Consider the following 24,798-nt stretch of genomic DNA (forward strand, 5'->3'; position numbering starts at 1 on the left):
CCTCTGCTGATATGGGCAAGTCACTTCAGCCTCCTGGAGCCACTACCTCGTGCTCTTCCTCTGCCTGTACAGCCCGTGACTTGCCGGCAGTGCCTGAGCAGCTGCCTGCACCCCGACAGTGCTTTGCTGCCTGACTCTGCACAGCACTGTAAGGGAGAGCTCTTGCACAAAAACAGATTACTGAACTCAGCAGGACAACGTGCCCCAGCCCCAGTGATGAGACCTTGCAATTCATAACTGAGAAAAAGGAGAGAGAGTAGAAGAAGTGTAAAAAACAGAACTGCATGCTGAGCTGTCTGAGGCAGCACCAGCCTCTCCTGGGCTACAACAGAGTCTTCTAAGAAACTATGGCCAACTAATTGTAGGGAGACTCGGGGGAGAGGAAATGAAATGAAAAATTGAGTCTGAGTTATAAAAATAAGTAATTTTTATCCTACTTGCAGGAGACTTATATTAATTAAACATTATTACAGAGAATGAGATGGGGAGGGTTATTAAGTCTGGGGCTGGCTGTAAGTGTTCTCTCCTATTGCCTGAGGCTCCACTGAGCTCCAGATATTAATCTTCTAAAGCACTCAAATGCTGAAGAGATAAACACTTGAAATATGAAAATATTTTTCTCCATAGCAGACACTGTGTCCCTATGTCACGCCAAAGAATTCGTCAGATGTCCATATGGGCTGCACTTACAGCATTACCGTGTCTCTTAGAAAAAAGCTGAGCACCTCAGGAGCTGAAGAGAAAAATGATGTGTGCATTTGTGTGGGGGTGATTTGTGTGTGGAGATGTAGCAGATTCTCCTCTTCCCATATGTTTCTGGAATACATATTTTCCTCTTTAGCACTGCCTACCAGGTGTTGGCTGCATGGCTTTCCAACTGGCTGGCGGCACTGCCAATCTGGCCAGCGACTCTGCCAGGTGGCTAACAGGTTCGCCTGAATGTTTGCATCTCGAGACTCAACCTTACCAAGGGGAGGGCGAGGAGGAGCCCACAGCATGCACGGCTCCCTGGGAGCATGACATGCAGACACTGGAATCACCGGGCATCAGGGCAGAGCTGAAGACAGGTAAGATCGGCCAGCTCCCCCGGGGGGAGTCTTGAGTTTCACGGGCAGTGACTGATAGTGAAGTGATGCTACAGTGACGCAGTCTACTGTTATAAGGAAACTGGCAAGTGTTCTTCAAGACAACCATGCCACAAAGTCAATGAGGGATAAGGAAAGTGCACTAGTCTCAGGGTGAGTTCCAAGATGTGAAGCTGATCAATGTGGTTGATCTATCAACCACACTGCCAGAGGCAGGCTCCCTTCCAACCCATGCCAGCACATCTCAGTGAGGTCCTCCATAAATTAGGCTCTGCTGCACTCATGAAAATCTTCTGCTTCCAAAGTATGGAAGAGAAAAAAGTCAAACAGCAAGAAGATGGCATTTTCAGCATTCTTAGGGCTTAACTAATCCTTCACTTGGAGGAGACTGAAATCTAGCCTATGCAAGCCCAGAGTACAGAATATCTGAAGACTATGGGCAATCTGAGTAACATATGGGAGGAAGAAGTGCATTCTGAGGAAAAAGCATTGGATCCTACAGAAGACATTTGGGTGAGGATGTGGAAGAAAGCCTGGGCTAACCCTCACAGTCACAGGGGGTTCAAAACCCACTGCTGGATTCAAGGCTATCTCAAGAGGACAGTTGGAATAATTCAATGCCAGTGGTCACAGTGCTATAAATAAATCATAAACCATACACCAAAGCATCTGAATGCTTCCATAAAAGAAAACGTTCAGCTCTGCACAGCCTTCAAAACTCATGATAGCTGTTTAATAATCATTTATACTGTTCGCATGGAGAAAGCCCCATCAACTCCCTCTTCCCTGCTTTGGTATTAACCATCTTACCAGGCACAGTCTCAGGGCTTGGTTCAGAGTTGCCAATCCAGGTGCTTGTAGGCTGAAAAGACCATGTATAACCAGTTGCCAAGTCGTGTGACCAGCCACAGAGGTCTTCAGGAAGATCAAAGTTGCAGTTAAAGTTTGCAGGGAGCTGGAAATCTTATAAAAAGAAAGAGAAGCAAAATAAAGTTGGATTAAAAAATGACCTACCCATGAAGGGTTGCTATTGAAAACCAGCTGAAAACTAAAATAGCTTGCAAGCCATCAATATCAAAGAAAGCATGAAATCTCACTCATACTGATGCTTTTAACCTATCTCACACTTCCTCAGCTCCAAGGATCAGCCTTAAGTTCTGCATCATCAAAATGTTCACACCACGTCCTGTGGCTAATCCACCAAACTAAGCAAATATAAAAGCAAGTACCAAATGCCTCCAGACTCTAATCTAAGCACCTTTTCTTCATCCCCTAAAGTGGTCAATATTAAATGCCTTTTTAAATGTCAGGGAAGAGTGCTTCCTGAGTGCCCCGTGCTCAGCAGTTCCTGCTCTGACTCCAAAAGGAAAATCTCAAGTGCTCCAGAAACCCAGCTCCTGAGTGACAGATCTAGCCACTTGCACCAGACGGGAGCTGTCTGTCAATGTGGAGAGCTGTCACTCACCGCTTCCTACCTTCTTGTGGAAACGCTACCAGGGAAAATGTGCGGCCACCATGAGCTCAAGCTTTTGGATCCTGAGTGAAAGGAGACAGCCTCTATTTCTAGCTCTGCTATGGACCCACCACATGGTCTTTGGGAGAGTCATTTAACTTCTCATCTGTGAAACAGGAGCAGAGCTAATTCCCCTGTGACAACAGCTTTGAAAGCTCTGGAGAGCTTTCCTGCAGAGACAGGGCTGTGGGCAGGCGGGCACATGCCAGGGGCTGCATGTAACAGTGAGCCAGCTGCTGGCTCCTTTGGTTGAGGGAAGCAGTCATAAGGCATGGAGGCTCCAGAAATGGCCTGAATCCATCCCAAGCACTCAGCGGACATGCACGTCTGAGCCTAATTATAGGCCAAGTTTTTCCTGAGCAAAGAGGAAGTTTTAAATCACAGTGCCCACAAAGTGAGAGAGAGCCAGAAGGAGGTGACTCCAGTGATAGCCATCAAGGGAACTTTGCTGCAAGGGGCAGAGGACTTTTTTTTTACATGCTCCCACTCCAAAATAAAACAATGGAGATCATGGATCCTTTTATTCCAATCTCTCATACCCTGGAGAATAGCATTGTTTCTATTTGGCTGTCATAAATCTGATTGTCCAGAGAAACACACTCATTGTTTCATGGAGTATGAGAATGAAAATTGTTGCTTAATCTGAGGGAAGTTAACAGGGAGGTTGGTTCCACGCTCCACAGCATACTCTGCTTGCTCTCTTGCCCTGGACTGCACCCAGGAATCTTGTTGTTGCAGAGACTATTACTGGCCTAAATTTCCTCTCAGCAGTTTTCCAAGTGCCTCAACGGTTGCAGGGTTACACAGGCTTATCACTGAGGCAAAGCAATGAGAATCAGGCCCTTTGAGCTACTTCTGTAACTTGCATTTCCAGAACTAAACTACAGCAGAATCCCCAGGGGAGGTGTGAAAAAGCCAATTAATGTTCTTTTATTTATTTATTTATTTAAAAACCCATTAATTTTTCCTCTGGGACTGAAAGCTGAAGTGACAGAAGTCCTAGGAGCTATCTCAAAGGATAGTTTGTGAGATTCTTGTTGAAGTCCTTGTGTAAATGCTCCAGTGCTGAGGCCCAGGCTCTGCTGTTGTGCCCAAGGGAGTGCATCTCCTGCATACTGCACTGTACAACTAACCTTGCTCAGCTCTGCCAAGCCCTCTTCTCTTCATCTGAGCATTTCACAAACTTTAGATGCTCACACTGCCCTTGCAAGGAGCAGAAGAATATGATGTCTGCTTGTACAGGTAGGGATCTGAGGCAGAGAAGATTACCCTCTCCAAGCACCGGCTCTTAACAAGCACAGCATGTAGTCTAAACTAACATTTGGCCTCTTCCATAGTCAGAAGAGGCAGGCAAGTGCCACAGATATCAAACCATTTCCTGTACATCTGACAGCCATCTAAGACTGTGTGGATGAAATCCTGCCTGGAGTGTTAGTGTTCCTCTCTCTGTTGCCTGCACAAGGAGCCCAGGCTGTTCTCCTACCTTTTAAGCCACTGATATTAGGGAAGATGATCCTTACACAGATAAGTGTTCAGGACATCAGTCTTTGATAAACATTGTGATTTACTCCCACAGTTGTGACTTCTGAAAAGGAGCCCTGCATACCAGGCAGTCTGAATCTCTCCTCTGAATCACCTTCTGAATTTATGACATCCAGCCAAGGGGATCTGGAATGCAGGTGGCTCTAAACAGGGCACTAAGTGAGTTTCTTCAGGTCATGTAAGGAGGCTTGGAGAGCAGCTCTTTGTGTCTTGTACCATAGGGACACAATTAGTTGCTATCTCTTGCTCTTCTGTCCTTCCTTGATATAACTTATCAGATTTTGGCAGGTTTTGTTTATGGTTTGGTTTGGGGTTTTTTTTATCCTGGCCTATCACTAATAACATTACTCTAAGCTTTCCAGGAATCAGCCCTATGTATAAGAGCTAATAGGAAGATAAGAGTATTTGCTTAGCTCTTAACCCATCACTTATTGAGATAAAGATGTGCTGCTCTGATACATACCCTCCTCATCTCCACAGCTATCACCACACTCAGTTGCATCTTCATCAGTTGGGTATGGGGTGGTGGTCTCTTCGCTCTTCAAAGTGGGCACCAGCGTCTCTGCAGTGGGCTTTACATCTGAAAAAAAAGGAGTAGAGATGCTGTTTGCAACAGACAGTACGAGAAGCCCAGGTAGTACGAAACAAGGGAAAAAATCTTTTTCTCATGTTCTTAAAATGGCAGGAAGAGATAAAACAAGAATACTATGAAATTTCCACGCGCTACAGATGTCAGCATGGTTTGAACTTCAAGTGAACTGTCTGTTTCCATATGGGAGTTCTACGGATTTGGAGTTCCTGTTGGACACACTACTTTTTCTCTTAATTTTTTAATCTACAATCTACACTGGTGTTGGCAATCCACTTAGCTGTCATTACTGGATAAGTGAGATCACAGGCAGAACATCTTTTTCTTTCATAAAGGCATATGACACGTTAAAAAAAACACACACGACATTCTCAACAATTGTGCCAATTTATAGAACAAGTCACTCAAACCCACAAATGATGTAACCGCAAACGGACCCAGAGGATCCCCTAGTGCGCTCTGGCTCGCTGCAGAAAGCATCTGGTTTCACACTTCAGGCTCCTGACTATGCCTTCAAAGGGTCTCTGTCCAATTTCCCTTTCTCCAATGTGGTCCATGTGAAAGAACCTCCAAGCAGGTGTCAGGGGAAATTTAAGCAAGAAAGGGAAGGATATTAAGATCAACAGTAAATGACATTAGGTTCCAGCAAACTCTCCTTTTATGGGTGCATTAAGAGGAATACAGCAGGCTTGATTCTTTCCACTTCTAAAAAGAGGCAGCTTTGCTCAGTTATGTGTGATTGTGTTTCTTTGTCGGCACCCTTCAGGATATCATTTAATAAAGCCATAAGCAGGAGGAAATGGCTAAATACATTGAATATTTTCCATAGGCTCCTTTCGGCCCTTTTATTTTCCTGTTATTAAACATGTTGTACATAAACCCTCAGTGTTTTTTTTAATCTTTTTTTTTTTTTCCCCCAGTGGCTGTCTTTTGTTCAGGATAAAATACCAAATAACCTCAAAGTCTTTTAATTTGTAAGTTCAAATTTGTTACAAGCCCATAAAACTCCAAATGCAACCAAGAAGCAAATTGCAAGCAGCCAGGCACAGAAAAATGTCATAAAAAAAGAAAAGAAAAGAAAAAGTAGCAGGTGAAGGCAACATATCAAAAGCTGAGAGTTATTTAGAGCTGGTACATTTTTTTAGATTGTTGTTCCTGTATATTGAGATTTATGGCTGAAATGTGACAATGTGGAAGGACCTTGAAAGCCAAGTCCCATATGGGACACAGATGCTGAGCGGATGTAAATCAACAGTGTTGCATTGCCCTGGACAAGCCGCAGAAATATATCTTGAAAAATCAGTTACCATGGCAGAGCCGCAACACGATGGTTACAAGAGATAATGAAAATAGCAGACAGGACAGCGTCATGTGTGAAATGGAAAGCGAAAAAGAGAGGTCTCGCTTGCTCGCTTTCTCTCCCTCCCTGGCCCTGCGAGTGTCTGTGTGACTGGTGGTAACTGCTAATCAAAATGCAAAGTCACTGAGCAATTGAAACCAGATGTTTGGAACTTCAAAGGAGAGAAATCCAGCTGCAACTGAACATTCATCATTCTCCACTCTTCTGAGGAAAAATTTTGGCAGGTCTTTGAAAGAAGCCAACTGCTGACTGCCTGCTTCCCAATTATTGAGTTACTAGCCAACTAGTTTTGAGCCCAGTTGTGGCTGTTACCTGTTTAACTCAGTAATTAAGATGTTTATTGCTGATAAGAAATAGAAACAGCTGGGTGGGGTGCACATGGGCTTAGACCCTAACTTGAAAATATTTTTAATCAGTTTGTTTTAATCCATCTCTTAATCTTGTTCCCAAGCAAGTGCGACTGCCTGGGTTTTTGCAGCCAGTTCTGTAACATGCCTGGGTCCTCCCAGCAAAGGAGGACTGTATCTTGCTGTTGTCAAGGGCTGCTGCATGTAGCCAGCCTGGATTAAGCATGCAGATAATGCCATGGGCTATCTCTGCTCCCCAGGTTGCATCAGGGATATAAATGCTTTTTATGACATGGTGAATCCACAAGATTACAAGCCCTGCTCTGATTACAAAGCCTGTAGATTAATAAAGCTATGGATATTTGTGATTTGGCAGTTGAGTTTTAAACATTACAATGTACAAATTATTACCCAGACTGGGAAATGACCGTAAAGCACCCTGCCTGGAAAAAACATGGGCTGTTGCTACTGATATTGAAACTGAGTGTGGACATAGATGTAATAGCAAATTTGGACCAAAAACAGCACAAGAAGTTGAGGATGACAAACCCTTCTTATTCTCTAATTTGGAGGAATGCAGTGGAAGGGCTGACAAACACATGGTTAGAAGTCTTGTGTGACTGCCTCCCTTTATGGCAGTGATGCAGCGCTGTGATGCACCAGCCAGCAACAGTCTGCAGAGATCTGGCAGCTGGAGACTCCTGGAAGCTGCAGGGAGCAGCAATGTGGGAGCTGCCCAATCACTTCTTCACAGAGCCTCAGCTGCTGTTGCTTGCATGAAAACCATGACACCTACTTCTCCCACAACTTCCTAAGATGTTGTAAGATTTAAATTAAGATCTAATCATGATTTAAAGTTTAGATAATTTACAATGGATTCCCAGTCCAGGAGGATATTTACCATTGACTTCAAAAGTGACAAATTATCATTATTCTTAGTGTGTACGTGTGTTGTGTGACTCACTTTAAGAGATTGTAATGCATCTTGTGGCACATCACAGGAGAAAATGCTCTACGAAAGCTCTGTGCCTTTTAAGCTTCCTAGAATGGGAATTCTAACAAGAAAATGCCTTCTACAGATGTGTTTATAAAGTGGAAATCATACCTCTTTATCACTGACATCTGGAGACCAGATTCAGATTTAAGCAGATTATTAAAAAATAAAATAGATTAAAAAAGGGGTCAACTAGCCCCTGGCACTGAAAAGTTATCAGACCAAATCACCCATTGGGTGCATTTTTTGCTTTTGGGGATGAAACTATGGAGCAATCATCACCACTGAGCCTCAGAGGGTTAGAGGCACAACCTCTACTGATCCCAGTGAGTGTGTTAGACAGTTTTCATCTCTGTATTAAAAACAATGGTGGCAGCAAGGCATACCATGTGTGAAAAACAGGTAGTCAAAACTGAACAAACTTCCCTGGTCTTAGAGATGGCATAGAGTTAAATCCCCAACCTTGTCTGCAAAAGGGAAGAGAAATAACCTTAAGTTTGCACCTTGCTGGTTTAGTGCCTGACGTGGCCCCAGTGCAGCCAGTGGGCAGAGGCGTAGGGGTTCCTACCTGTCCAGTCACAGCCCAGCACCTCCAGACGCATTCCTATTCCCGCTGGGGACCACCTCTCTGGGTGCACTCGGATGTACTGTGCAGGAACAGGGTCAAACCTTCGGACTTCAGGGATATCATAGTGGATGTTGCCTTCAAAAAGCTACAGAGAGAGAAAAGGCAAGAGATGTGTGCATCTCACATGCTCTCAATCAGACCTGATATTTTGTGTCTGGCAGGATGTAGCCACAGTTTGAAATAGTCTGGCTGTCCAACTCCAGGCCATCGAGCCCAGATGAGCAGAAATTGGGCTGTTCCTTCTCAGTTTCAAGAGGACAAGACACGCTATTTCTAAGAAACTCGCACAACCTCTCCTGGCCTCTGCTCAGAATCCAAGGGTCAGATTCTGATCTAATCCATGCAGGGGAAGTCTGGGGAATATCCACTGACTTTACATATAAATGAGATCAGATTCATCCTTTGGTAAATAAAGAAGCTACTGCATGTTCTAAGATAGTGTAAATGCTTCGTTTTCTTCACAGTCCAAGTACTGCTGCTTTTCAGCTCACACGCACGAACTAAAGTCTGTGGGGAATAAACAGAGGACTATAGATAGCATCAGCCCTCATTTGTAGGATCCAGAAAAATTAAAATTTACCCAAATTTTAAGCAGATGAGTTTGCATAAAAACAGAACAGGCAGTAGCAGAGAATTCATTTATTCCTCAGGCCCCCTACCACTCCCATACCACTAAGCAAGAAGATTATGGGGAATTCCAATGATATAGGAAAAATATGGGGAATTTCAGGGTCACATCAGTGTGGCAGAGGGACTTCAGATATAGCAAATTTCCCAAAGAGAAGTTGTGATTCATCTTCCTCTTTTAGAGGTGCACAGCATGACAGCCACAACTTTCCTCTTAAAATACATAATTAGTGTCAAACATAATTGAACACACCATCTTGTGGGCTCTGACCTGCAGGAGCTGGGAGAACCAGAAGGTGATGTCCACATCCCCATGTCTGGTCCACAAAAGGAAATGAAAATTGTCATCCCTGGGGAAAGGTGGAACCTACAGCCTCTAGGACAGATGGGGAGCAGCACCAGGGCATACAACCTGGGATTTCATGGTGACAACTCAAACTCCCAAACTCTGTGGGAGTGGACAGCCTATTTCCCAATACTCCATCAGGCAGATTGAAGCTAGTCAGAAACATATCCTGTTTTGTAGCTGCACCAGACAGTGCCTACCTTGGCTTGCATTGTTTTGGGGTCCTGGATGAAGTCCCAGTCCTTTCCATTCATGCTGTAGGCCACCTTAAACTTCTTCACAAAGGAGCGGGACTCGGTGGTGGTCACACTGTCCCCTCCACGAGCCCCTTGAATAATGACACCTTTGATATTCTTTGGGACACCAAGGTCCACCTGCAGCCACTCCTCCCCAGGCTGGGCTTGGGGGACACGAGGAAACCAGCCTGAGCGGCTGCTCACCAAGCGGGCCATGCTGGGAGACCAGTCATAGCCTCTGATGGAAGAGGCAGAGATCTGCGAGTCAGGAATGAGGCCAGAAAGCATTCCCAGCAAGTTGGAGCAAGGTGAATCTGCAGGGAAGGAAAGGACATGAACAGTCAGAGTAGCTGAAGGGAGATGCTTGTGGTTCCCTCCACAGCTTTAAGCTCTGGACACTAAACCAACACCAACACTGGGAATTTCCCCCTTTGCATCTGGGACCTGGGTCCCTGTCCCTCCAAGTGCATCCCATGCCATGGGTGCTCCCATGCTGCTCAAAGTGTCACCATTCCCACCCCAAGCAGCCATGACAGTAGCAAGGGACAGAATTGCAGGACAGGCTGCTGTAGAGGCAGAGAGGAGGGCTGAGGCCAAGGGGAGGAAGGAACCCTCACCAGTGATGCGGCAGCCATACAGCTCCAGCCTCAGGGCGATGCCATTGTGCCAGGTCTGGGGACGGATGCGCACGAAGCGTGTGAGCAGCGGGCTGTGGATCTTGTTGAGAACCACCTCTGTGGCATCCTCATTGGCCTGAAATGTCTGCAAGGGAGAGAAGGCACAAATACTGTTACATCCTCACCAGATTAGCAGTCAAAATAATCTCATCAGGGAAAACCAAGGAGAAGCCTTCTGGTTGGGGACAGACTCCAACCAGGGCAAGCACCCAGGGGGTGGCAGGGAGATCTGAGCCACCGGCAGGACAGCATGATGGATAGACTCACCTATCAGGCAGGACACCGGAGAGCTTGCTGCCCCACAGCCTCTTACAGCACCCCAAGGCACCTTGGACTATGAGTCCTCAGCTGCTTCGAGCTTGCCCCCAAACCTAGAGCTGCTCCAAGACAAATAACCAGGTGTTCCCAAATGCTGTGTGAGATCTTGCCTCCCCTCCGCAGGTAAACAGGCTGACATCCCGACACATCCTTGCATTGAGCTCCACCAAAAAATATCACGTGAAAGCAGTGATGTGAGCAGGGAGGATGCCACCTCTGCCTGGGGTGACAAGCTGCTGCCTCGGCCAGCCCCTCGCCTCTGCCTCTCCTGCACACATGCACCCTGCCACACGGAGACAGCCCGCCACACAGAGACAGCTTTTCAGGAGAGTTTATGATCCCACACAGTATGAAAAGGCTGCTGCCTTACCAGATGGCCATAATCAATAACTACCAGATGGATGTTAGATCCACCCCTTCTGCCCATTTTTTTAATAGGCCGGACAAGGACTGCATACTTGTGTTTCTGTTTCAGGCTGCAAAGCCATAGCAGGGAAGAAAAGGAAATACTCAACCCAAGGGTAATTTTCAATCCTTTCTCTGCCCCAGCATAAAGCTCCAAAGCTCACAGACTGAGGCTGCAGGCATTGCTGGCTTTCCCTCCAAGCACGCAGGCTCTTCAGGACAGGGCTAGAGCATCCTCCAGCCTCAGCCAGGAGCCACATCCACAGTGAGATACTGGCTGGGTTCTTCTGCAGGCTCCTACCACGCATATGCGTGCTAAGCACAGGAGCTCCCACTAAGTTTATCTCAGAGGAGAGCAGGAGAGTGTAATCTCTGGCACCAATCTCCTGTTGGAGGGAAGAGTCAAATGATTCAACTGCAGATCCCTGTACAGATCCAGGACAGAAGAAGGGGGTGAGGCAGTATCCTGGCCTCTTGCCTTAAATAGCAGTTAAGAAGCATTTTATAAGCCTCTCGTGGCTCTAGGCTTGCAGACAGCACATGTTACTGCTCTTCTCCCAGGATCCAGCACGCCACGGCATGCAGAGGGTGTTTACAGGGAGGGACAGTAGCTGTTTGCAGCACCCCAGTTAGCTCCGGGCTGACCCTGCACACCACCGCCCAGCCCGAGACAACAGTACTCCTTTAAGGCAGGGAGCAGCCATCCCACAGAGAGATTTGGTTGCAAATCTGGCTGGTAATTGGGATTTGGGCTTGATGTGAACTTGAGCAGAAATGCTAATCTAGAGAATATATATCATGCTGCTACCATTTAGCAACACAGCATGGTTTATATGTTTTTAATATCCTATTTTATCCTGTCTGACCCCACTTCCCATCATTTTCCTTGCTCGGCAGACACCAAATAACCTTTTTTTCCAGCAGGAGGGCTATAAGAAGAGTGGTTACTGTGAAACACACTCCAGGAATGTATGTGTGTGTGTCTCTGTTTGTGTGTGTGTCTTGTAAACCTGTGGCAACACACACGCACAGAGTCTGAAAGTATATATTTACACACCACAGCAAAGCCTCCAGTGTTATGCCAACACAGAAGCTGACACACAACACCTTACCTCTGAACCTAACACTGGAGGACAGGAAATGTTTATCTGAGCTGGTGCAACTATTTTAGCACAAGGAGCAGCATGTCAGGTCAAGCCAAAGGCCCCTCTGTCCCAGAGGGTGGCTCCTGATGGTGGCCCCAGCAGATGCCCAAGGGCAGGAAGTCCAGTGGAGTCTTCTCCTGGCAACCTTTATTCACTTCCTACAATCAGCAGTGTGAAGACTCCATGAGCCAAAGGTTGCATATGGACCAGTATGTTTAACAGTCACTGACGAGGTTTGCTGCTCTTTTTGATTTAACATATTTCAAGTTTTGTTCTTTTTTAGCTCACTTCACACATACGAGCATCAGGGGCCAGAATCCAAATTTACACCAGCATAATTTGTTGCTGACTTCTGTACAGTCAAGCTTGACAGAAAGCAGAAGCAGGACTGAGCCCAAAAATTTTATCACTACCACATGCATTGCTGAAAGCATCTCTTAGACGACCCTGGTCCCAACAACTTGCTTCCAAGGAGAGCAACCTCAATTCTGCTTTAGATTTAGAAATCGATAATTTACTCAAGCTAGATCACATTCAACAAGCTATGAACTCTGAATCTGGGCCATGACACTCCAGATTGCCAGTCTGAAAGGACAGAATCAGCACCTGACTTCCAGCTCTGGTATCAGCTGCACTGGCAGGATCCATTGAACCTTCCTTCTGAAAAGCCACAACTGATCACAGCAAGTCATCGCTTTGCACCCCGTTCAGCACAACAGAAAGTGGCCATTTTCAGAGGGCATCTGCTTAGTGCTCTTAGAGACCTGTGGTCTTCCCGTGTGCCCAGTCTTTCAGCCTCCTTCCCAAGTGGAAATGCACTGTGAGCCCACAGGTCCCAATGCTGCTGACCAGGGTCTGACCCTGTGCATGTGGTTTCTCTGCACTGAAAATGCCGATCTCAGAGCCCCAGCACACTGTGGAGAGAGTCCCATTGACTTGAACAGGCTCTACACCCTGCCTCAAATTAGCACTCACAGCATAGGAAGAACTAGCAGGAAAATGTGTGAAATTGGGAGTGCCAAGAAAGCAAAGATTTCTTCCCTCTTACCAAAATAGAACATTGCTATTCCTCCCATCCTATCTGCTTCCCATCCCACTCAGCACATATTTTGAGCCAAGTCTTCGAATGGTGTAAATCAACATATCGCCATCGAAGTATAAGAAGTCACAGTAATTTACACCAGCAGAAAAAAAAATACCTGGCTGTGATCTAGGGAGATAGATAGATAAATAGATATACACTCAGCAGAGAGCACACATGTGTATGCACATGAACACACACTGAAGGGTGACTGTGCCAGAAGACGGATGGGAAAGCCATTAACAAATTAAAAGCACCTTCCATGAAACAGTCAAAGGAACTCGTTTCCTCTGCTGCATCAAAAAGCTGCCCATCTCCTCCCCATATACTGTATGTTTACTTCCGTTTTAGTCCAGACAGCAGTTCTACACGTAAAATTAAATTGAGAATCAATGAGAGCTGACCTGCTTAATTAATTTGCTGCAGAAAGCAAGTGGTGGGAGATGATGTCTAGGCTAGAGTAGGACTGTGAAAGTTTTCCTGTGTGGATACACGCGCAAGATCCACACCAACACAAGTTATATTTTTGATATGCTGGAACCATCATAGGGTGATGGGGGAAATTCTGAAGCTACATTAGTTCCAGTGGATATGGGAATTGTGCCACTGGCAGTTTGGAGTGAAGGGAGTGAAGGACAGGGAGACAAAAAGTACCATGAAGTTGAAGAGGCAGTGAATCAGGGAGGGGGGACGGGGTAACCTCTCTCCTGCTCTATTTATTATGCTGCTTGGCCACTGCGCAATTTCTTGGGGAGCTAAAGAAAGGAGCTGAGGGAGGCAGAGGAGAAGGCCAAGGATGGCAACAGCCCTGCCTTCGTCCGTATGTATGTGTCTCTTTGGACCCACTAGATTTACTGCAGGATTATGTTACTCCTGTGGAGACAGAGCTCTGGAACAGAGCATGCTAACAGGATTAGGGCTTCAGGATTTAGACAGAGAAGCATGAAGGAGAAAAGTAGAGGAGATTATTTTCCTTGTCAGATAGGAAAGGCATAAAATGGAGCATGTTTGATGGTAGGAGAATTCTGGCTCAAGTGGAGGGTGAATAGTTCTGGATTTATTAAATCCAGGAACAAGGAGTTAAAAGAAAAATGATACTTGGCAACATTCAACAAAGCACAGTGTCTGGGCAAGGCACAGTGTGCTGGGTTGGGCTTGCCAGCTCCATGTCTTTGAGAGGCTCCACTCAGATTTGGGAGTCATCAGGGACAGGAGGAGTGGCACTGTGTTAGCCTGCAAAGGAGATATCAGGCCTAGAAATACAAAGCTTCAGCCTTGCTAGGAAAGCCAGGGCTGTAATTCTCCCCTGGTACTGCACCAAGTGTGAATGCGCAAGGCTGCCTTTCCCAAAGCCTGATGTCTTTGTCCTGCCTGCAAAAGCAGCAGAGGCAGGCTGGGACCTGGATGCTTCTGGGCAAATCCTCTGTACCATGATGTCTCTGTGCAGAAGCACTTGTGGCATTGTGGCTGACCATGCAAGCTTTTCCTGAATTTTCCAAATAAAAACCCCACAGGACTGAAAGTTTTTCTCTCTCCCCCCAGGTGAATGAATACAGGAGACCTGATTAAGAACTGAAAAGACAGAGAAACACTCCTAAGAGAAGGCACAAGGGTCTCCAAAGAATCATCCTCAATATTGCCTGCCAGCACCAAACACCTCTGATGTCCCCAGCTCCATGTAGAGCTGAGATATTTGGCTCTTTGCAGCAATTCAACCTTTGTGCACCCACCAGCTGAACTACCACCTAGGAAGGTTAGCTGGTAACAAGCACAAAGCAGTCAAAATGAGTAGGAAATGAAAACTGTACAGCTGGATCTTGCTGCCATTTCTCATCCATTGACTTCTACAGGTTCTGAAAGCAAATGTTTCAGTTGCATCCTTTCATTTTACACACAGAGCAATGAAGGCAGCAAGAGCACTCATCATGGTCCCAACCCACCCCAAATCCTGAAATCCATCCCATCCCCCAGTCCCTCACCCACTAGATGAGCTGATCTTCACAGTTTTTAAGACAGAGTGGCTCAGACCACACAGGAGCTGGAACCTGAGACCTACAAAGAAGGAGGAGGTGGATCAGAATGGACGAGCACTTTGTTTTCTGATAAAATCCTCAATAGCTGAATCTGTCCGAAGAAAATGGACAATAATAAAAGGTCAAATCCTGCTAGGTGAAGAAAATGGCCAAAATCAAAAGGTCAAATCCTGCCAGGTGCTCTTTTCCTTCCCTGAGTTCAAGAAGAGTTGTTGTTTTCTAAAGACATTTCCAAACCACTAGATAAGATCTTAGCACACACACCAGGGCCGCTGCCTGGAAGATAACAGAGGTGGATGCAACAGGGAGGGCAAGAGCTGGACTAGCCTTTCTGCAGCAGAGTTTGTTTGGCCCTGTCCCATAGGGACATGCTAGCGAGTAATATGGGGTGAGTATGGGACAACATGTGGTGGTGGCCACTCTCCTCCCTGTCTCCTCCCTCAGGTGACACAAAGTAAGACAGCTCTTCATCTTTGTCCAGGTCACCCGGTTGGCCTCTCCCCCTGGTCCTACCCCTGAGAAAAGGACAGGGGTAGGTCTGGAGTGTGCTGAGCTGGGCTTTGTGGGGAGTGGGCTGCCAGGCAAGTGGAAAGCCTGGCAGGGATAAGGTGGGGTGGGAAGGGATGGGTATGAGAATGGGGTTTCACTCCTGCCGGCTGCCTTCCCACTGCTTCCCCATCCCAGAAGCACAGCAGCGCTTGGCACGGAAACAGCCCAGCCAGCCGTGTCTGCTGCGAGCACATATTAATCATGTTTTCCTCTGCTCCATCCTGCCTTTCCCGTTTCCGTCGCTGTCGAGTGCCAGCAGCTGGGGACTCAAAGGTGAGCCATCACATTTTGCAGGGAAACACCCTGGCTCAACTCTCATCTGAAATACCAGAGGGAGGGGCAGCAGGGGGCATAAGAGAAGAAGTCGGAGCTCCCCATCCTCTGCAGAGAGCATCATCCCCTCCCCACCCCTCCCACACTCGCTGGTTTTCTCTTGCTTTAGCTCCCTGATGAAGATGTGAATGTTAGCTGACCCACCCACCTATACATGGCAGAGCTTTGCTTTTGGCCCACAGAGCCGGCAGAAATTCAGAGCAGTGTTTGATACACCCCATATGCCTATGTGTGCATGTGCATATATATGTGTGTATGTGCAGATATACGTATGTGTGTGTATATATGTATGTGTCTATATATATATGTATATATCTGCATGTATATAGAGAAGTAGAGAGTCCCTGTCTGTCCACACCTTCCCCTCCCTCCCTGCTCCTTATGGCACCAAATCAAGCTGCGGCAGACTTGACAAATCTATTTGGCATGGTTCACTCCACCGTTGCAGCCTGAACCGTGCGGAACACCGCACTGACGCAGGGAGGAATCTGCGCCTTGAATACAGACATCTGGGAGCTTGCTTAACGCAGGAACAGTGGGGATTAATGCGGGCAGGGAGTGTGGGGCCAGAGCCCACCTGCAACAGGCCTGCGAGCGCTGCCCTGGCCTCACCGTGGCTCAGCAGCTGGCAGACAGTTGTTTGGTGAGGAGGGAAAGCAGTCACCCGGATGCAAGGGGTAGGTGAGGCACCAAAAAGCAATTACTTATCCTCCAGCCTTGGGAGGTGTCTGCTAAATTGAGGTCAGAACGTGGGAATGAATTTAGATTGGAATAAAGGAGTAAAAAATAAGAGGTTTGTTTTTTCCTCTTTTTTTATGAAAAGAGAAAACAGAGCAGGACTCTGACAGGACTCAAGGCCAAATCCTGAAATGGTTGCAATTCACATGGCTATAAGGATTGGTTTGGATTGACACCAGCCAGGGTTTAGGGTCTTGCTGGAGTGATGTAAATTTGCTCAGCAGCACTGAAACCAGCCCTGCTCCACCCTGGCTGAGGATTCAGTGTTCAATGCCCAGGACCACAAGGATGGGATATTTATGCCTCTCTGCAACTAAAACCAACCACCAGGCCAGATTCTCGCTACAGTTAGACTCCGAAAGGTAAATTTATTGCTAGTGATTATTTGAAACACTGAGCTGTGTATTTAGCCCATCTCTCTGCCCAGCATGATGCCAGTCTCCTGCCTGTTTCAGCTTACAGAAATGGTCCCAATGAGACCTCAAACTCACCCATTAGCACAAGGTGCCCGCCTGAGGAGAGGTGGCCCTGGTTCACAGATAGGTCTACTGTGACCAGTGGGTCCTGGGAAAGCCTCCACACCACTTCATGGCCACTGCGTTAGAGGTATACATGAGCTCTGCCATGAGATACTGCCCTGGAGCCAGTCCACCTGAGATCTGGGGGAGCCCAGCTGCTGACCCTCCTATTTTGTGCTGGGCTGCCCTATGCCTCCATTTCTCTACCTCTAAAATAGGACCAACACCACCTCACTGGCATGCCAGGAGCTTCAATACTCCAAATATTGGAAGTATGAGACCCTGATAGGGGGGACCTCTGCACAGAGACAACTCATTCTGGGAAGCAGAGGGAATTTGAACCTGAGACACACATGGGGGGAAGGGGAAATCACACAGCCCGGAAGGAAGGAAATGTCTGGATGAATCCCGGACAAGGCAGGCTACTGCATTTCATGTGAGCAGTGCCTGTGCCAGCAAATGGAGGGGACAGCTAATTTAATAGAAGTGCTGAGCAATCAGTAATTACTGGGATGTGCGTGTGGGGGGAGGCATGTGGAACTCCAGCCACAGAGTTCACACAGACAGACTATGGCACATCAGTGGGGAGGACCTGACTGTGGCAGCAGAGCTGTGGGCACCACAGAAGAGCAGGGAAGCACTTTCTCAAAGCGCCCTTAACCAGGGGACAGCCACATGACCAAAGCAATTGACAGAGCAGGACCAAACAGCCCAGCACCGTGGCTGCCTTAACCCCCCTGCCCATACAGCAAAGCTTCCATGCAGACCACACCAAGTTTATCTTTCCTGGCCACATACCAGCACCTCCAAGGCTTCAAACAGCTCACCACCCGTATTTACCCTCCCTCCCCCTCGCTCTCACCTCTGTGTGTGTGCCAGAAACACAGCAAGAGCATGCACAGCTCCCAGTGCTCAGAGCACCCTTGCTGACCATGCCTGCTAGCACAGATCCCACAGCTCTGGCAGCCTGAATTGCTTCTCATTATTTATTGTGCATTTTGTTCTCTGGGACAGTGCGATCGCCTCTTAGGATTTGTGCCCTTTCATTTCCAGGCCTCAGTAACTCCTGAACTACAGTTTCATGTGGTTTTGTGATTGTTAACCCAGCATGCAGACGGGTGTACGACCATAAAAGCTCAATGAATCTTGTATGGCAAAACACAGGCTGTGAAAGCATTTTCTCCTTCATTTGCAGTCAAAGAACATACTCTAACTATCACGAAAGATGCAGCAGCAGCCAGGTTTTCCAAGGAATATGTTTCCTCATTGCTGTGCAGAGGAGAAAGGCCTATTTCTGCTCAGAACATCATCAGTCTTTTAGCTGTCATCAGAAGAAGGGTCCCTCACAGATTAAACCCTCTGGGCCTGTAAAATTTCTCTGTTCTCTTCCCTCCTGTTGGCTGCAAGACTCACCAAGGTGCAGGCAAAAGAGACAAAAAGGTCTTTACCTTGTGGTTTTTCCCATGTCGGTACATCATCCAGTCCTCCCCATTGGTGCTGACCTCCAGCTTGTAGGTACGGACATAGTAGCCCTTCTGGGTTTCTCTCGAGATGGCACCCTGTGTGGCAATGGCTGTGAGAACAGTCAGGAAGTGGAGGTCCACCTTTCAAGGGGAAAAAGGGACAAGAGAGAGAGTGGTAAATACCTGAGAGCCCTGAGTGGTTAGTTAGTTCCTCCCTCTGTCTTTGAAAAATGAAAAGGTGCAAATTCAGCCTGTCTCACTCTATCTGTAGGTGCTCAGTTCAACAAGCACAACCTCCCCAGGGTGACTTCAGTAGAATAGGAACTATGGGACAAGAGTAACTAAGGATCTTGATGTCCACTCGTATGGGACCACCACAAAGCCTTCCTGCCTCAGACCAAGCAACAGGATCTGCACAGACGCTCATGTCCATTAAAGCAGGACAGAGACTAACTTTTTCCATGTAAAATAATCCAATTAGCAAGTGCTGCAGTTCGTGGTTTTCCCTTGTTGGTTTTTTCTTTTTTTTTTTTTTTACAGTGTGGGTTGAGAAAGGTCAGCAGAGCTGGCTTCGTAGGCCTGCCATGAATGAAGAATGAGACGTCTGCTAGAGGCAGTGACATTCACCACCTCCCGCTCCCAGTGCCCTTTAGCAAACAGTGTCTCCCAGCACTGTGACACAGCCAGAAGCCCTGTGTGGACAGACTGTGGCTCTAACCAGCTCAGAGGGAAAGCCTTTGCTCTGTCAGCCCCCACCTGACATTAGCCTGCTCATTCTCTCTGCATCACTGATGAGATAAATATTATTCTAGCTGTTTTTCCATGCACCCCCTGGAGACTTTGGTCCTCAGGCCAGTGATGGAGTCAGTGGCCCCTGTAAGTGGTGGAGGTCTCTCGGCCTCTGTCAGTCTGCTGGAAAGTCCATCAAGGTTTTGGGCAGGAAGGAGGGGGTGGGAGAGGGACAGAGGATTGAGTCAGTCCTTGGGTGGGCAAGCTAATGGGGGAGCCAGCCCCTCGCACTTCACGGAGGCACTGTAGCTACCCTGCTGCTTGCTCCCCATGAGCCACAGAGGCAATAAAAAATTCAATAAGTCTTACGGTCAAGGGGCAGTTTAACAGCATGACACTCCATTTGGTGGGGGAAGACACAAGGAGGCTGGAAAGTGTGCATACCTGGAGATACTCTTTGTTGCTGTCGACATTGGGGGTCCAGCCATTGTCATCACTGTTGAGCCGGCTCTGCTGAGGGGTCCATCGCCCATCTGAGTAAGTGGAGGAGGCACTGATCTGCATGTTAGAGATCCTGCCAGACTCCATTCCCAGAGGCACATTGCACTGGAAGTCTAGAGCAGACACACACGTACACAGAGATCAGTTTACAGCCTCAGTACTTCATCCCCAAGTGAAAAGCAGCCCTGAACTAATCTCCCCAGCTAACCCTGAGCAAAGCTGCCTGCCTGGAAAGATGAACAGATCTGCACCATCTCGAAGGTTGTGTGCACTCACAGATGGCACTGGAAAATTAAAGCTTTATGTTTCTGTGGCACTCTGAACAGTAATACAGTCCAGATCTTTCTCTCTTTCTCTCCTTCGCCTTTGCTCAGTTTTGACACAATTCTGTCCCTTCCCTCACTCCATCTCCACCAACCTGTCCCAAGTCCCCTTGTCACAAAGTTCCCATCTTCCTGAAGGCTGTAGGTGAAACCTAAGCACTGAAAAGGTAAGGAGTACAAGCAGACACATCAGGAGGGTGCTTACTGCTGTGCTGCCAGCAGGAATGTCAAGGACTGGAATGGGCACGTCTAAAGGTTTAGTGTGCGTGTGAGAGTATGGATGTGTGTCTGTATTGCCTATGTGCATGTGCTATAGGTGGTATCAGGCCCATAGGAATTAACCAGACAAGACTATGAAAGATTCTGGTACGCTTTCGTTTGGATCTCCTCACTTCTAATGCTTTAAAAGTCACAATTAGCTCAATTTTATGGTACATCTCACATGTTTTATGGCAGCTGTCCTGTGACTGAAAATATTGCATGGGCCCAAGAGTATTGCTGCTATAAACCAATGGGGCTCCACTGAACTGTCTGTGTTTTTAATGTGGTCAAGTCAACCCTGGGTGGGAATGATGGACCAAGTTAAGATGTCAGTGGTATTATTAAAGTTTCAATTTACACCACCATAAATAAAAACAGGCATGGCCCTTTAACACTTCTTGTGCTTGATTTTTCAAGCTCTGTGTTTAACATCTTATTCTCAAATCCTTTTAAAGAACGGAATAGAAAAGGGATTAAAGAACAGATCAACTGAGTATGGCAATAGGTAATGGTGAAGATCTCATGCTTGTCTGTAACTCTCACAGCCTCAGCAGAACTTCCTTTACTCAATCACAGAGCAAGAGCTTGTAACCCTACTGCCCTAGTGCTGCACAACCCCTACTCTGCCCTGCTGTCTATCATAGGCTTATCAGCAGTAGGTCAGGGACTCCTTCTCCTTCTCTGGGACTGAGGAGTGTACTGAAGGCTTCTTCTGCTGTATCACAGGTTCACTGAGAACAGAGGTCGAGAACAGTAGCTCTGATGCAAAAACATCATGGGAAAACAAATGGAACCTTTCCTGGTCTGCAAGTGTTATCACAAAGAATCAAAATGCTCTTCATTCTCAAAATACACAACTTACTTCCTCACTCCACATCAATTTACCTCCCTTATTAAGGGTTATTAAACAAAATTTGGCTTGAAATTCTCAGAGCTGTAAGCATTTTTTAATTAGACAGCCAAGAAATTCCAATTTGTGGTTTGGGGCTGTGAATCTTTGGAAAACTAGAGAGAGAGAGTGTATTTTCCCCCATGCTTTAATGAATCTGCTGCACACGCTGGGCTGAAGTCTTCCCCTAAAAATCCTTTGGGCTGAGTATATACATGAAGGATTCTAGCCCAATAGGTATTGAGAAGACTTCAAATGCAAGTGAAAAGTCAAAAAAAAGTCAGAAAGTGAGAGTCTTACTGAAATCTTATTTCTATCAGAAACACCTAAACTGCATTGCTGGTGGGGAACCAGCCCCTGGACACACTGCTGCCTGCACGTGCCAAATGAAAGACAGGAAAAACAGGTGACACAACTAGGTCATACACACACATTTCCAACTTACTTTCTGGGACTTCCTGATGTATCAAGTAGTACTGAGCAGAGAAACCATCCTTAGCCACAGCCAGGTCCGTGTGGAAGGTGAGAGAGAGGACGCCGGTGGTTGAGCGGATGTCTGATGGCATCTTAGTGCCACAATACCTGCCTATCAAGGGGCCAACTGCAAAAGAAAGAGCAGCAAAGGTAATGCCTGCTTTTCCACTGGCCTTCTGGATCATCAGCAGATGGGCATCACTCAGCAGGGATGCCTTAGCAGGACTGATTGGGATAAAAGAAAGGCTGTAGAGATGGGCTATTTTTTACATCCACTGGCCTGGTGCCATGCAGTATGCCATGAAGAAATATCCACTGCAGCAGGCACTGCTCTGCAAATGCTGGGAAATGCTCCAGAATGCACTGTTTCTCAGTGGTACAGGGTAGGGAGGTTCTCCCATCGTTGCATGAACCCACTGCCCTTCTCTGAGGGAGGACCAGTGGTATGTTGTGTCCCATGGGGCTTTTCATATCAGTGGGTACAACAGAACAGTAGTTTGGGGTTTAATGAATGCAGCCTTCTGTAAGTACACTGTCCCCAAGCTGGCCACAGAGTGCCCTGAAGGCAGGTTGCATGTTGCAGGTACCTTTGAGGTTAGACACCTTTGGTGTTCAGACACAGACTGCACAGTTTTGGAGCTTTGTGAAACACCAAGAAGGGCTGAGGATAGCAGCACAGCACCCCATGGCTTACCCTGAGGGATGCCATCCCAGATGTCCAGCCAGTCGTACTTGCAGTCTCCTTCCCCTGCCTGCAGTGGGTCATGCTCGAGGTCGAAAAGCAGAAAGTGGAGGAGGATTTCTGTCTTTGGCTTGGCTATGATGGTGAAGACACAGTCCAGGTTGTGTGGATACTTGTCAGGGAAACCTGGAGACTCAATAGTGCCGTTGGAGGCAGTGAAGTTTCTGGAGCAGTCCTCGGAGCCTGTAGCAGCAGGAAAAAACTCAGAGACTTAGCAAAACAATGCAGCTTAATGCTGACAACTTGACAGTGTGGAAACCCCATTTTGAGCTTAGCAGGGCTGTGTATTCACTTCAGGAAATGTCCTGTAAAGAACCATGTGAATTCCTGCAAGAAGTGAGAGGGTGATTTTCAAAGCTTTCCACAGGTGGAGAGCACAGTTCCAAAGCCCTCAGACAGCTTTGCAAGCATAACCTGTACATCACCGCTGATCCTCCTGACAATTATCTCAAAACCAAAGGACTAAAAGAGTGATCCAATCCAAAGCCATGGCTGCAGTTTGGCAGGTCAGCATCCTGCCACATCCCCCACACTGGAGGTGGTGGTGGAAAGGACGGTCACACTGAGCTGGCCTGGCTTCCCCAGCTGGCTCTCTCCACTGTAACCTGGCCCCCAAACAGTGACCTGCCGGCAGACCCGTGTCTGCTGCTCCAGAGCCTGTGGAGATGCCAGCCAGCACACAGGGAGTTGACCTATGTAGTCCTCATTGACACAGCTGCCATCTGCAGCCATGGAAGTAAAGGGCCACAGCAGTTCCAGGTCTGATGGAGGAGCCCCTGTTCAGGGAATGGGATGTCTGGGATGGGGCAGAGAGGAGTAACGGGATGTATTCTTTCTTCAAAAGCTGCCCCCAGGGGCCAGTCTCCTGCAAACTTCACCCTTCTGGCACCCGCATACGTGCCTCAGTTTCCTTTTGAGAAAATAAAAGACAAATATTTACCCAGTGAAAGGGCCTGGGGAAGGGTGCCAATGTCTCCACTGTTAGCTGTAAACCCTCAGGAAGTGCACAGTTAGCCTGCAGCCCCCTGAGACCCACACAAGGGACACGGGCCAGCTCCAGCATAGATCCCCACAACGTGGTTACAGCAGGAGTGGGGTAACAGGGGCCATGGCAGCGGGGGTCTTTGCTGAGAACAGGAACAGAGACTTCTTTTTCACAGAATGAGCCATCCACACCAGAAATGCAAGTTATTTCTATCCTTAAGGAAGACCTTTGCGTGGTGAGGAGGGCAGACAATGTTGTCTCTTATTTATTGCTGACCTCAACACTGGCCTCGACTGCAGCCAGGCCTGCTCGGTGCCCCCTCTCACACAGCCAAGGTGCCTCGGGGTGGCTGGGGAAAGGGGAATTTGTGTGGTATTCATACCACGGTGACTTTGAAACCCTTTAGCTGTGGACAATAGACAACAGAAATCTGCAGCCTGGAGCTATCAGAGGGGAAAGGGAATGTTAGAAAGGCTGCTGGCCACTGCTGCAACCCGGCACTAGCATTTGCAAAGGTTTCTGCTTCACTTTTAACTGGGACACTCTCCTTCTCCTCTACAAACCCTTCTGCTCCAGCTCTTCCAGGCAGCACAAGCCTTCCCGGGACTAATGGGAGACTTGTTATTCAATTCAGCATTAACCTACAGGAGTCAGGCCAGCAGCCCGCAGTAATAGCAGGATCTCACACTGCATTATGCAGTGCCTGGCTGGAGAGCTACTCAGGAGAGGCTCTTAATTGACTACCTAATGAAGCAGCCAGCTTTTCTGGTGTGAACCTGTGGGGTAAAATGCAGAGTCAAAAAATAAGGCCAAACACAAATCACAGCATAATGCCATGAACAGGGATAAGGGTGCACTTAGTTCCAAACAACTTAAAAGACAAACAGATAAATCGGGAAAATAACACAAGCTCCGAGCTAGGGAGAAAATCAAAGACTAAACCCAGAGTCAGGGACTGTCCTCTAGAGACAGGAAAGAGACGTAACTATGTCACCACATTAGACAACAGTTTCCTCGTGTGAGGCTCTTATCGCATTTGGCATCTTTGTCTACATTTTGGTTGACAGCAGCAAACACAGCGATCAGCTTTTTATAAGGAAGCTGCAGATAATCAACGGGATTCATGCTGGCTTCGGCAGCAGGACCAGCCTGAGAGGAGACTTTGATGCCCAGAGCTGGAGAGCTCAGGCCAGCCCTGCCAAACCAGTTCACAAAGAGCGCAGCAGGGAGGCTGGACCAGCCAGGGCAGGCGGCTCTTTTGTCAGCCCAGGAACCGCTGACTGACACATATCAGAGGATTGAAGACTGGTATGCGGTTGTTTGTATGCAGATTGCTCCTCTCTCACACTGTGATAAAGGAAATGTAG

General features: G+C 47.4%; 1 protein-coding gene across 3 annotated transcripts in view; it reads right to left on the reverse strand.

Moving 5' to 3' along the window:
- NRP2 (neuropilin 2) overlaps positions 1-24,798 on the reverse strand; it is an 89,002-nt gene that overhangs the window by 33,135 nt on the left and 31,069 nt on the right. For all 3 annotated transcript variants that reach the window (XM_032693998.1, XM_032693996.1, XM_032693999.1), the window contains exons 4-12: positions 22,399-22,629; positions 21,676-21,831; positions 19,701-19,870; positions 18,513-18,668; positions 9,885-10,029; positions 9,232-9,581; positions 7,999-8,143; positions 4,604-4,720; positions 1,896-2,048 (exon numbers count right to left, since the gene is read on the reverse strand). In XM_032693998.1, coding sequence (XP_032549889.1) covers positions 1,896-2,048; positions 4,604-4,720; positions 7,999-8,143; positions 9,232-9,581; positions 9,885-10,029; positions 18,513-18,668; positions 19,701-19,870; positions 21,676-21,831; positions 22,399-22,629 — 1,623 coding nt within the window. The remainder of the gene's footprint in view (positions 1-1,895; positions 2,049-4,603; positions 4,721-7,998; positions 8,144-9,231; positions 9,582-9,884; positions 10,030-18,512; positions 18,669-19,700; positions 19,871-21,675; positions 21,832-22,398; positions 22,630-24,798) is intronic.

The sequence above is a fragment of the Chiroxiphia lanceolata genome, chromosome 7 (genome assembly GCF_009829145.1).
Source record: "Chiroxiphia lanceolata isolate bChiLan1 chromosome 7, bChiLan1.pri, whole genome shotgun sequence".
Classification (NCBI taxonomy): domain Eukaryota; kingdom Metazoa; phylum Chordata; class Aves; order Passeriformes; family Pipridae; genus Chiroxiphia; species Chiroxiphia lanceolata.